We start from the raw sequence: 14,193 nt of genomic DNA on the forward strand, positions 1-14,193 counted from the left end.
TATGCAGATAGAGACAGTCTAGTCATCAGTGGTATCATCTCTGTGCTTTACAAAGCTTGTGGGATACTAAACTTTAGGGAGTCATCTAGTCTAACTCTATCATTTAACAGATAAGATAATTGAGGCTCAATATTTTTCCAAATCATGCAGCTACTTAGCAGCATTTCCAGGAATTCAATCAGGTCTTCTGAAGACTAGCCCTTATAACCAGCTAAATTAAAACATAACAATTTTCTCTTTCTGTGCCCATCTATGCTTTGCAGGATTTGACGCTCCTGGAAATCACAATACAATTCATGTTATTCATTTATTCATTCTCTCTCTCTCTTTCTCTCTCTCCCTCTCTTCTTATTGCCGACTTTGTCCTATGGTTATTATCTGGCTGATTCTAATTTGAAAGTTGGGAGAAGTTTTCAGGTGTTAGTGCTACAAGAGATAGAACACAATGCTCAGCTTCCCAGAGTTCTGTTTAATTCACATGTTAACAACTCTCAAACTTAAGAAATTCAGGTCTCAGAGTGAGAAAAGGATAGCTGTAGACTCTCTCTGTGTGTATATATATGGTGTCTGTCTTTTTCTCTGCCTCTCACTCTTAATGTTTCATTCCACTCTCCAAATTGCAATGGCAGTGTGAATGCTCAGTCAGTTAGGAGTTTTCTAAACTACAAATCTGATCATGTTACAGCTGTGCCAAAATTCAGTGAATGGCTTCCCATTGCTCTTAGGATAAAGTTCAAATTCTTTTACATGGCTCGTGAGCCCTGCATGGTCTAGGCCTTGCAAGCCTCCCTCTATCTCTATGCTCCAGCAGTGAACTCCTTCTAGTTGTTTATTTACACCAGGCACTCTCTTACTTCCAGACCTTCACACATGCTGTGCCCATTGCTTGGGACAGTCTTCTGTTCCCACTTTGTTACATACTCATCTGATTCTGGCTAAATTCTGTTCTTTCTTTAGGGCTCAACATAAATATCACTTATTAAATAGGCATTCTATGACACCTTATGCTGGGCTAAGTTCTCTTTATGATCTTTTAGGGCTTTGGACTTTGTTGTAATACCATACTTTGTTGGTATTATGTGTTTAATTAGCTGTCTTCTTTCCTTATTTAGACTACAAGCTCTGTGAAGGCAAAAAAAAAAAAAGGTTTGTTTCCCTCAGCACCTTTCATTACTTGACAGGATAAATGTTTGTTGCATCAATGAATGGATGAAATATAATGAAGTCACTTGCTGCTCCCCATCTTAGAGGACAAGGCTAATAGAATCTTATAATTGGGAAGCTCTTGGAAATCATCTGGCTGAACTTCCATTTTATAGTTGGGGAAACTGAGGTTCAGAAAGTTGAGCTACTTAGTGACCAATCTGAGATTTTAAACCAAGATCTCTTTACTTCCAGCTCTGTGGGTTTTTTTTTGATGTATCACACTGACTATCCAAAGGTGATTTTATCACCATAGCAAGGCTCAGAGTTAGTACCGCCTCCAGCAGATAAAAAAACTAGCAAAGGTAATTTTTCTAGCTTTCCTGAGAGTTCAAGTATGGTAGGTAGTGGCTCTTATGTGGTTCTGGAGTAGGGATGTGTAAATGGGGGTGGGTTGTAAGTGTATTAATTCCTGTCTACTCTCAATTATATAAGTATAGTGCAGATAAGGCCTCATTTTAGCCATTAACAACATGCATGTAAGTGCTCTCTGAAAGTACTATTTGGTAATGATTGTATTTAATAATCCAGCTTTTACCAGAGAGTTTTGTACTCTTTTCCCTTCTTGCACTTTTACATGTGCAGGGACAGAGGATGCCAGAAAGAAGCAGCCACATACCATTCTTCCTGCTCCCAAATATTTCCCTTGTCCTCCCTGCAAAACCATATGCCTGAAATCCCAGTCAGAAATGTATTCCTTTGACTAAAGTATCATTCAGTCTTTTCAGTTTTATTTGTAAATATCAGTCCACTTTGGCAAAGAGACATAAGGGCAAAATCACTATTGAGAGTGTATTAGAGACTTTCATGGGGGTGGGGGCCTGGGGAGGACAAAGGCTGGGGACACTTGGAGGACAAGGAGAAAAGATGAGTATATGATTGAAGGTAGGCGAGAATTCCCTATTCTACCATTTTGATCAGGATTGGCTTAAGATAAGAATTTTCAGGGTGAGTTTCTCTTTCTTCGGTTTCACTAAGAAACCAAAATAATCTCAGACAATTTACCCTTCTTCCTTCTTCATAGGAAATTGTCCCCTGGACACCCTTCCTAATACCCCAAATTTAACATGATGAAAAGTAAGCCACTACTTTACATCTGTCACCCCACCCTCAGTAGACACTCTTTTTCAGCCTTCCAATCTGTCCATCAACCTGTTGTTTGCTCTAAATTTCTTCTGTTTTCAAAGCAGGTTGAACTTATCCCCAGCCTTGTAATTTCCATCTCCATTGTAGCCTTCCCATGTATTTTCTTCTTGTCCTGCTGTTGCCACCCCTATTCAGGCCCCTTTCACCTCACTTCAGGCTCTTCCTGTAATAATTTCCTAGCTGGTCTCCCTGACTACAGCCTCTCTCATTCTTCAATCCAGCTTGTGCAGTTTGCCAGATTCATCTTCCTGAGCACGGTTTTCATCAAATCCCTCTCCAACTCCTTGCACGCTACTACCTTTTGTATTCAATCCAAAGGCCTTCATTTGTCTCTCAGGGCCTCTCACTTTCTGCCCTCATTCTTCCAACCACACTCCCTCCCCCACTTCATCAACGCTGTTTCTCATTTTGCTTTATATCTTCTTTTTTTTTAAATTTTTTATTATTATTTTTAATCATTGTTCAAATACAGTTTTCTCCTTTTTACTCCGAATCCAGTTCACCCTCCCACCCTCCCCACTTCCCTCCCATTACCACCCTCCCCTTAGTCTATGACCATGTGTCCTTTAAGTTTGTTCCTGTGAACCCTTCCCACTGAGCCCTTAAAGTCCCTCTTCTCTCCCCTCCGGTCACCATCAGACTGTCCTCTATTTCAGTGTCTTTGGTTACATTTTGCTTGTTTCTTTGTTTTGTTATTTAGGTTCCTGTTAAAGGTGAGATCATATGGTATTTGTCTTTCACTGCCTGGCTTGTTTCAGCTTAGCATAAGGTTTTCCAGCTCCATCCACGCTGTTGCAAAGGGTAGGAGCTCCTTCTTTCTTTCTGCTGCATAGAATTCCATTGTGTAAATGTACCATAGTTTTTTGATCCATTCATTTGCTGATGGGCATCTTGGTTGCTTCCAGCATCTAGCTATTGTAAATTGTGCTGCTATGAACATTGGGATGCATAGGTTCTTTTGAATTGGTGTTTTAGTATTCTTAGGATAGTCCCAGCAGTGGAATTGCAGGGTCAAAAGGCAGATCCATTTTTAGTTTTCTGAGGAAGTTCCATACTGCTTTCCATAGTGGTTGTACCAGTCTGCAGTCCCACCAGCAGTGCACTAGGGTCCCCTTTTTCTCCACAACCTCTCCAACACTTGTTGTTTGTTGCTTTGTTTATGATGGCCATTCTGTCTGGTGTGAAGTGGTATCTCACTGTGGTTTTAATTTGCATCTCTCTGATAGCTAGCAATATTGAACATCGTTTCATGTGTCTTTGGATTTTCTGTATGTCCTCCTTGGAGAAGTGTCTGTTCAAGTCCTTGGCCCACTTTTTAATTGGATTCCTTGTCTTCTTAGAGTGCAGTTGTGTAAGTTCTCCATATATTTTGGAGATTAAACCCTTGTCTGAGGTGTCATTGGCAAATATGTTTTTCCATACAGTTGGTTCTCTTTTAATTTTGATACTGTTTTCTTTAGCTGTGCAGAAGCTTTTAATTTTGATGAGGTCCCATTTGTTTATTCTTTCCTTTATGTCCCTTGCTCTAGGGGACATGTCAGTAAAAAAGTTTCTTCGTGAAATATCTGAGATTTCCCTACCTACGTTCTCCTCTAGGACTTTAATGGTGTTATGTTTTATATTTAAGTCTTTTATCCACCTTGAATTTATTTTTGTATGTGGTGTAAGTTGGTGCTCAAGTTTCATTTTTTTTGCACGTGGCTGTCCAGTTCTCCCAACACCATTTGTTGAAGAGGCTATTTTTACTCCATTTTATGTTGCTGCCTCCTTTGTCAAATATTAATTGACCATAGAGACTTGGGCTTATTTCTGGGCTCTGTGTTCTGTTCCATTGGTCTATGTGCCTGTTTTTATGCCAGTACCAGGCTGTTTTGATTACAGTAGCCTTGTAATATAGTTTAGTGTCGGGTATTGTGATCCCTCCTACTTTACTCTTCTTTCTCAAAATTGCAGCAGCTATTTGGGGTCGTTTATAATTCCATATAAATTTTGGAAGTGTTTGTTCTAGGTCTGTGAAATATGCCATTGGTACTTTAATGGGAATTGCATTGAATGTGTAAATTGCTTTGGGTAGTATGGACATTTTGATGATATTAATTCTTCCAATCCATGAACATGGTATATGATTCCATTTGTTTGTGTCTTCCTTGATTTCTTTCTTCAGTGTTGTGTAGTTTCTGAATACAGGTCTTTTACCTCTTTGGTTAGGTTTATTCCTAGATATTTTACTTTTCTTTTTGCTATTTCAAATGGGATTTTTTCCTTGATCTCTGCTTCTGCTGTTTCATTGTTGGTGTATAGAAATGCCTTTGATTTCTGGTTATTGACTTTGTATCCCGCTGTTTTGCCAAATTCATTTATTAGGTCAAGCAGTTTTTTGGTAGAGTTATAGGATTTTCTATGTATACTATCATGTCACCTGCAAACAGGGACAGTTTTGTTTCCTCCTTTCCGATTTGAATGCCTTTTATTTCTTTTTTCTTGTCTGATTGCTGTGGCTAAATCTTCCAGTACTATATTGAATAGAAGTGGTGAAAGTAGACAGCCTTGTCTTGTTCCTGATCTTAATGGAAAAGGTTTTAATTTTTGTCCATTGAGAAAGATGTTGGCTGAAGGTCTCTCATATATGGCCTTTATTATGTTGAGGAATGCTCCCTCTATTCCCACTTTGCCGAGTGTTTTTGTCATGAATGGGTGCTGTACCTATTCAAATGCTTTTTATGAATCAATTGATATGATCATGTGGTTTTTGTCTTTGCTTTTGTTTATGTGATGTATTACATTTACTGACTTGCGAATATTGAACCATCCTTGCATCCCTGGAATGAATCCCACTTGGTCATGGTGTATAATCTTTTTAATGTATTGTTGGATGTGGTTTGCCAGTATTTTGTTGAGGACTTTAGCGTCAATGTTCATCAGTGATATTGGCCTGAAGTTTTGTTTCTTTGTTGTGTCTTTATTTGGTTTGGGAAGTAGGATGATGTTGGCCTCTTAAAAAGAGTTTGGGAGACTCCCAGCTTTTTGGATTTTTTGGAATAGTCTGTGAAGGATAGGGGTTAGCTCTTCCTTAAATGCTTTGTAGAATTCTCCTGTGAAACCATCTGGTCCCGGGCTTTTGTGTGTTGGGAGTTTTTTGATTACTGCTTCAATTTCTTTTGGTTGTTATTGGTCTGTTCAGACTTTCTGCCTCTTTTTTCATTGAGTTTTGGAAGATTATATTTTTCTAGAAAGTTGTCCATTTCATCTAGGTTTTGAAATTTCTTGGCATACAGCTCTTTGTAGTAATTTCTTACAATCCTTTGTATTTCTGTGGTATCTGTTGTAATCTCTCCTTTTTCATTTCTGATTGTGTTTATTTGGGTCTTCTCTCGTTTTTTCTTGATGAGTCTGCTTAAAGGCTTGTCGATTTTGTTTGTCTTTTAAAAAGAACCAGCTCTTGGATTCATTGATCCTTAGAATTGTGCTTTTAGTCTCTATGTCATTTAATTCTGCTCTGATCTTGGTTATTTCCTTCCTTCTGCTTGCTCTGGGCTGCCTTTGTTGTTGTTCCTCGAGTTCTTGTAGACGTAGGCTTAGGTTGTTTGTTTGGAATGTTTCTAACCTTTTTAGGTGGGCCTGTATCGCTATGAACTTCCCTCTCAGGACTGCCTTGGCTGTGTCCCATAAGTTTTGGGTTGTTGTGAGTTCGTTTTCATTTGTTTCCAGAAACCTTTTGATTTCTTCCCTAATATCATTCTTGACCCATTCATTGTTTAATAGCATGCTATTTAATCTCCATGATTTTGAGTGTTTTTGGTTTTTTTTCCTTCGGGTTGGTTTCTAGCTTCAGTCCCTTGTGGTCTGAGAAAATGCTTAGTATGATTTCAATTTTCTTGAAATTCTTGAGGCTTGTTTTGTGTCCTATCATGTGGTCTATCTTTGAGAATGTTCCATGTACATTTGAAAAGAATGTATATTTAGCTTCTTTTGGATGGAGGGCTCTGTATATATCAGTAAAGTCCATTTCATCAAGGGTATTGTTCAATGCCACAATATCTTTGTTGATATTTTGTTTAGAAGATCTGTCCATTTTTGATAGCGGGGTGTTAAAATCTCCCACTGTAATTGTGTTGCTGTCCATATCTTTCTTGAAGTCCTCTAAGATTTTCTTTATGTATTTCGGTGCTCCTATGTTGGGTGCATATATATTTACAATATTTATGTCTTCTTGATGGATTCTTCCCTTGAGTATTATGAAGTGACCTTCTAGGTCTCTCTTTATGGACCTTGTTTGGAAGTCTATTTTGTCTGATAGGAGTATTGCTACCCTGGCTTTTTTTTTCCTGTCCATTTGCTTGGAAGATTTGTTTCCAGCCCTTCACTTTCAGCCTGTGTAGGTCTTTTATCCTGAGGTGGGTCTCTTGTAGACAGCAGATATGTGGGTCATTTTTTTTCTTATCCAATCAGCTATTCTATGTCTTTTGATTGGAGCATTTAATCCATTTACGTTTAAGGTTATTATTGATAGGTACTTATTCATTGTCTTTTATGTACGTGTGTTCCTCTCTCTCTCTCTCTCTCTCTTCTCTCCTCCTTAAAGCAATCCTTTTAGAATCTCTTGCAGAGCTGGTTTGGTCGAGGTGTATTCTTTTAGACTTCTTTTGTCTGGGAAGCTTCTTATTTGGCCTTCTATCTTGATTGAGAGCCTTGCTGGATATAGTAGCCTTGGTTGCAGACCTCTGGTTCTCATTACGTGGAGTATTTCTTGCCACTCTCTTCTGGCTTGAAGTGTTTCCATTGAGAAGTCAGCTGTTAGCCTTATTGGGGCTCCCTTGTATGTTACTTCCTTCTTCTCCCTTGCTGCCTTTAAGATTCTCTCTTTGTCTTGAAATTTTGTCATTTTAATTATGATGTGCCTTGGGGTGGGTCTCTTTGGGTTCCTCTTGATTAGGACTCTCTGTGTTTCCTGGATTTGTGTGACTTTTTCTCTCATCAAATTAGGGAAGTTCTCCTTCATTACTTGTTCAACCAGGTTTTCGATCCCTTGCTCTTCTTCTTCTCCTCCTTCTGGTATCCCTATTATACGGATATTATTACGTTTCATATTGTCTTGCATTTCTCTTAATCCCTCCTCATTCTTTCTGAGCCTCTTTTCCTTTTCTTGCTCTTTCTGGATGCTGTTTTCTATTTTGTCCTCCAGCTCGCTAATTCGATCTTCTGCTTCATCAATCCTGCTTTTCATTCCTTCTACTGTGTTCTTCAGTTCAGAAATTGTATTCTTCATTTCCTGTTGACCTTTGTTGAGAGTTTCTATTTCCTTTTTCATGTTTATATAGTTTGCAGTGAGATTGATGTAGTTTCCCTCTAATTTCTGAAAGCTCATTGTGAGTTCATTGAACTTCCTGGTAATCATTGTTTTGAACTCACTATCTGATAGTTGGGTTGCCTCTATTTCATTTAGCATTTTTCCTGAGGCTTCCTCGTTTCCCTTCAGTTGGGGGTTGTTTGTTTTCTCACTGTTCGTGGGTTTCTTCTTTTTTCTTCTTGATTGTTAGTTTGAACTGTTCTGATTCCCTGTAATTATGGTGTGAACTTCTGTAGTAGAATATTTGTGTGTTTCAGTGGTGCAATCTCCTTCGTGTATCCCGGTGTTCACAGCTTCCTCCTACTCTTTTTTGGGATCAGTTGGAGGAGTAAGGCAAAATGGTTTAAAACAGCAAGACAGTATACTATGATATTTACTTTAGCAGCCAGTAGGGAAGAGATGGGTTATCCTTTGGCTCCTTATAGTGTTAACCGTGATCCTCCATCCCACTATCCACGTTTTAGAAAGGATGGAAAGAAGGCAAGACTCTTATTGGGGCCAAGAGGATTTTTAGTTGGATCTAGAAAGCTGTGAGGCTGTGGGAGGTCAGCTTCTAAGGTAGGGTTGGACTAAAGATTAGTATATAGGAGTAGTGAGTTCAAGAATAGAGACAACGCCCACAATAGTATAGTTCAGAAAATTGCAAAGTGGGCTGAGATCAGGTAGGGGCATTGAGAAACATTTACAATTGTATAGACTAGGTCTTACTAGCAGTAATAGTAAAGTGACAGTCTTGTGGCAGAATCGATGAGGTCTAGATAACAAGAATAAAGAGTATAGAACCTTGAGAGGTGTGTTAATGGAACACAGATGAAGGATAGTAACTTATCAACACCTTGTGACTGAGATACCAGGGGGAACCTATCAAATGACAGTATAACCAGCCAAGCAAAGAAGATTATACAGAAAGAAAAAGAATACCAAAATATTATTAAAATAAAAAAATGTCAGAAAAGTGAGAAAAAGATAATACAAATTTACAGTAACTTGCAAGATTAAAAAAAAAGGAAAGAAAAGCAGAAGATGTAGTGCAGGAGAGATAAATTTGGAGTGGAGAGAATAATATTAGGTTGAATGGAAGAGAAACATAAGGGATTGCGAGATAAAAATAATAAGAATTGAAAAAAAAGTCACATAAAACACAAGATAAAATCAGTCAACCAACAACAGCCAGAGAAACCAAACAAAACCAAAAAAACAAACAAACAAACAAACAAAAACCTCTTGTTGGTTTCTAACTGGCCAGACCAGTTTTTCTGCTCTTGCTGGCTTCAGCTGGCTGAGGGGCCTTTGAAATGCTTCTCTCTCTCACAACCCCATCTCAGCAAGTCCGTCAGGTACCCTGGGCACCCCCGCACACACTGGCGCGCGAGAGTCAGTCTTCCCGACGACGGAGCCCAGCCGTTTCCAGCTCCTTGTTCCCGCCGTACTGCACTCTGACTGGATGTTGGCGCCTTTCCCGGCTCCCCCAGTCGGGCTGGCTGGAAATCTCAGAGCCACCACTGCAGTTACGCACCCAGCACCACGTCCCTCCCGGTATTGCAGCACGAGATTCCGGGATCGCCGCGAGAGATTCCGGGTCGCAGCGCAGGATTCCGGCCTCCCTATGGGGCGTGTGCTCTCCGCCGATTTGCACTTCCGCTGGGCTAGAGATGCCCCTTGTCCTATCGGCTAGAGGCTCTCACTTCTCCTCAGTCTCTGGGCGGCTGTTCATATTCCCTGGGCGATTTTTTCTCAGTCCAACTGGCCAATCTGTTCCTTCTAGCAACCCGTTCTCCCCTGGAGTTTCTCACCCCCGTATTTGGGGGAGGGAGGGAGCAGCGGCTTCCCTCTCCCAGGAGCCCTGGGGCAGAGCCCGGAGCACCGGGCGGGCCTGGGGTCTGCACATCCCCAGACCCCGCGCTGATCCCTGGGCCCCTTTTGTCTTGTATCAGACTGCTTACCGACTGGTTTTCCAGTGAGTGCAATAATTTCTGATGTCCTGCTTTCAAAAGTGATTCGGCAACCCAGCCCACTTGCTCTGTCTCTCCACCGATCCGCGAGTTTCCCCCCTCTTCACAGAAGCCGAGAAAAACGCTGCCTAGAGTAAAGCCGCCATCTTCCCTCTCTCGCTTTATTTCTTAACAGAGCCATTCTCTTCAGCCAAGCTAATCTGCTTACCACCACCCCCATCCACAATTTGCCCCTTTCTACCTCTTGTCTTTTGCACTCACTGTTTTTTCTCCCCAAAAAACCTTTATCCTTTCAGCTCTAGGAAACTGCATCCTCTATTTTCTTAACAAGTTCCTTTAAGATTTAACTTTTCCAGGAAACCTTTATAGGTTAATTTGATCAGCTCAGTGTTTCATTTGTTTGAACCTTATGAAACTGTCAATATTTAGACAATTGACCTATAGAAACAGCAATTTCATATAATTCAGTATAAAACACTCCCCCCAACTTTTTGACTATTTTATTTATATTGTTAGTGTCTATTTCTTTATGTATTGCTTAAGGGGGCCCTCCCCCCAAATTTCTGAGTCTCTGACTGTCATAATACTCTGAAAGCATAAATAATCTTTTTTACCTTGATTGGGCCCGAAATGGAGCAAAGCACACCATGGGTGGTGAAGTTTGGCTTTTAATATATTCATTTTCCTGCACTCTATGGTGGGGCTCATCACTGTCTCTTGTATTACAGTTAGGAGTACACATGTCTGTCTTACTGACTGCTTATGAACTCTGTAAGGGCAAAGGCAAGGCCTAATTAATCTTGGCCATTTCCCCTGTACCTAGCACAGTGCCTAGTACATGGTACATCTTCAATAAATATTTGCAGAACTGAGTTGAAGGATTTGCTGCACCTTTTTGCTCTGCAAAGCATAGAGGAGGCCTGGGCATCCTCTAATCCTTTTAGAGAAAACCTCCAGAAAGCAACCTATGAATCCCTGAGCTGGTCCAGCACAATCAAACTACTAGATACATGTAGATCTCAGCAAACAGCAAATCCATGACAACCATTCTGGCAGTACACTCACCTTTCCCTGGAAGCCTGCCAACTGCCACTGGCAGGCTCAAGAAAGCAAGAAAGCAAGTGCCAGTTAGTTTTTCTACTTTGAGTTTCTCTGCCCTTCCCCACACATCAACTGTGTCTGCCTACATGGTCTTGGGGTAGGGAGAGTAGTATGCTTTCTTTGTGTATAATTCCTTAGGTTCATAGATTCTGACCCTGGGAAGACACTAACCTGCTGGTCTCTCTAATACATATATAAAACAGTCAATGAAATAGCACCCTTGGAGCCCTTGGGGGCATTACACAAGCTGTCAGTTAATCCTTCCTGCATTCATTACATAATGCCTTCTTTTCAGAGTTTCTGTGGACAGCCCTTGAACTGCTGAGAGCCCCCAGAAGCAGCAGGTCAGGTTCTTTTGCAGGAGATGTCTATAGCTTTGCCATCATCATTCAAGAAATTATGGTCTGGGGAACCTCATTCTGTATGATGGATCTACCTGCTGAAGGTAAGCAAGAGGTGAGAAAGGGCACCAGTGGCTAACCATGACCCAGACTATCAGGCCAACCCAGGCTGTTGTGAACTGCAGAAGAGTGAACACAGCTATTTGTTTGTGCTAACTGCTTGCTAGACTGCAAGTAGCCTGTGTTCTGTGCAGGTGGGACTTGCATTTGGAAGAAATTTTCCCACCCAAGAAGCTGGTCCTTTTCCAAACTGTGACATAAACCAAGGGCCTACAAGATCTATGTCAGTCCTTTATTTTTTTTAAATTTAAATTATTTTATTGTAGTTCAATTACTGTTGTCCATATTTTCTCCCCACCCCCTCCAAACCCACTCCCTACCTTGCTTCCACCCTCCTGCTTGGTTTTGTCCATTTGTCCTTTATAGTAGTTCCTGGAAACCATTCTCCCCACTGTCTCCTCTCTGCTCCCCTCTGGCTATTGTTAGATTGTTCTTAATTTTAATGTCTCTGGTTATATTTCGTTTGCTTTTTTTCTTTTGTTGATTATGTTCCAGTTAAATGTGAGATCATATGGTATTTGTCCCTTACCACCTGGCTTATTTCACTTAGCATAATGCTCTCCAGTTCCATCCATGCTGTTGCAAAGGGTAGGAGCTCCTTGTTTCTCTCTGCTGCGTAGATTCCATTGTGTAAATGTCCTATAGATTTTTGATCCACTCATTTGCTGATGGGCACTTAGGTTGCTTCCAGCACTTGGCTATTGTAAATTGTGCTGCTATGAACATTGGGGTGCATAGGTTCTTTTGGGTTGGTGTTTCAGGGCTCTTAGGGTATAATCCCAGCAGTGGAATTGCTGGCTCAAAAGGCAGTTCCATGTTTAGCTTTCTGAGGAAATTCCATACTGTTTTCCACAGTAGCTGCACCAGTCTGCATTCCCACCAACAGTGCACTAGAGTTCCCTTTTCTCTGCATCTTCTCCAACACCTGTTGTTTGTTGCTTTGTTTATGATTGCCATTATGACTGGTGTGAGGTGGTATTTCATTGTGGTTTTAATTTGCATCTCTCTGATGGCTAGTGATGCTGAACATCTTTCCATGTGTCTCTAGGCCCTCTGCATGTCCTCCCTGGAGAAGTGTCTGTTCAAGTCATTTGCCCATTTTTAAACTGGGTTGTTTGTCTTCCTGGAGTGGAGTTATGTGAGTTCTTTATATAGTTTGGAGATCATGCCCTTGTCCAAGGTGTCATTGGCAAACATGTTTTCCCATATAGTTGGTTCCCTTTTTTATTTTAGTACTGTTTTCTTTAGCCATGCAGAAGCTTTTTAATTTAATGAAATTAAAAAGCTTAATTTCTTTTTGAAATTAAGCTTTTGAAATTCATTTGTTTATTCTTTCCTTTATGACCCTTGCTTTAGGTGACATATCCATGAAGATGTTTCTGTGTGGAATGTCTGAGATTTTCCCACCAATGTTTTCCTCTAGGACTTTTATGGTGTTACGACTTATATTTAAGTCTTTTATCCACCTTGAATTTGTTTTTGTGTATGGTGTAAGTTGGCGCTTGAGTTTCATTTTTTTGTACCTAGCTGTCCAGCTCTCCCAACACCATCTGTTGAAGAGGCTATTTTTGCTCCATTTTATGCTTCTTCCCCCTTTGTGAAATATAAATTTACCATAGAGACGTGGGTTTATTTCTGGGTTCTCTGTTCTGTTCCATTTGTCTATGTGTCCGTTTTCATGCCAGTACCAGGCTGTTTTGATTATGGTTGCCTTGTAATATAGCTTGATATCAGGTATTGTAATCCTTCCTGCTTTGTTCTACTTTCTCAAAATTGCTGCAGCTATTCACGGACATTTATTATAGGAGACTGTTCTGTGTGGCGTGGGCCCAGCTCCTACTCGGAGATGCACAGGACCCATGCCCATGGATAGGTTCTCCTGTGGGGAATCAGGCCTGCAATGTACCTAGGCCCTATGAGTCTTGCTTTTTGCTAAAATTTCCTCACCCTGAATTGAGGATATTTACTGCAAAGTAACTTCCTAAAATCCATGCTAAACCTTCCAAGGATGAGTGTAACCAGTTCAACCACTTTTGCCTTTTCATTTGCAAATATCCCTCTTCTGTGATGTGATTAGCAGCATTGGATCCTTTGTTTTCTGTAAAAGGTAACCACCTAAAGCGAACCTGGGCATAGTAAATGAGGACCATCATGTGATGGGCAGAGAAACTCAATAAAGGCCTGTCCTGGTGGAGGCTGTGGATTTTTACTCCCCTTGAGAGAAAAGCCATGCTGTCTGTTTTCCTCCACTGGACTTGGTAGCCTCTGTGAATGTCTCATTTCATCCATAATGATGTGGATTCTGCGGGCTGGTGTCTGCATCAGTTTATGATTCCATATAAATTTCTCAAATGTTTGTTCCATATTTGTGAAATATGTCATGGGTACTTTAATAAGGATTGCATTGAATCTATAAATCACTTTGGGTAGTATGGACATTTTGATGATGTTAATTCTTCCAATCCATGAGTGTGGTACATGCTTCCATTCATATGTGTCTTCCTTAAATTCTTTCTTCAATGCTGCATAGTTTTCTGAGTACAAGTCTTTAACCTCTTTGGTTAGGTTTATTCTTAGGTACTTTATTTTTTATTGTTCCTATATCAAATGGGATTGCTTTTCTTGATTTCTGTTTCCGATGTTTCATTGTTGGTGTACAAAAATGCCTTTGATTTTGGAGTATTGACTATGTAACCACCTCTTTTGCCAAATTCATTTATTAGGTTGGGTAGCTTTTTTGGTGGATTTTTTGGATTTTCTATGTACACTCTCATCTGCAAACAATGACAGTTTTGTTTCTTCTTTTACAATTTGGATGCCTTTTATTGTTTTTTCTTGTTCGATTGCTGTGGTTACGATTTCCAGTATTATGTTGAATAGTAGTGGTGAAAGTAGGCATCCTTGTCTTGTTCCTGATGTTAGTGGGAAAGCTCTAACTAAGTTTTTGTCCATTGAGTATGATGTTGGCTGTAGGTCTCTCATA

General features: G+C 40.3%; 1 protein-coding gene across 1 annotated transcript in view; it reads left to right on the plus strand.

Annotated features, from left to right (window-relative positions):
• The window catches only part of GUCY2F (guanylate cyclase 2F, retinal), a 112,352-nt gene that overhangs the window by 81,335 nt on the left and 16,824 nt on the right, over nt 1-14,193 (plus strand). The window contains 1 exon segment of the mRNA XM_045817456.1: nt 11,045-11,194. Coding sequence (XP_045673412.1) covers nt 11,045-11,194 — 150 coding nt within the window.

This window comes from Phyllostomus hastatus, unplaced genomic scaffold (assembly GCF_019186645.2).
Source record: "Phyllostomus hastatus isolate PE091 unplaced genomic scaffold, TTU_PhHast_1.1 phas_scaffold_28, whole genome shotgun sequence".
Taxonomy (NCBI): domain Eukaryota; kingdom Metazoa; phylum Chordata; class Mammalia; order Chiroptera; family Phyllostomidae; genus Phyllostomus; species Phyllostomus hastatus.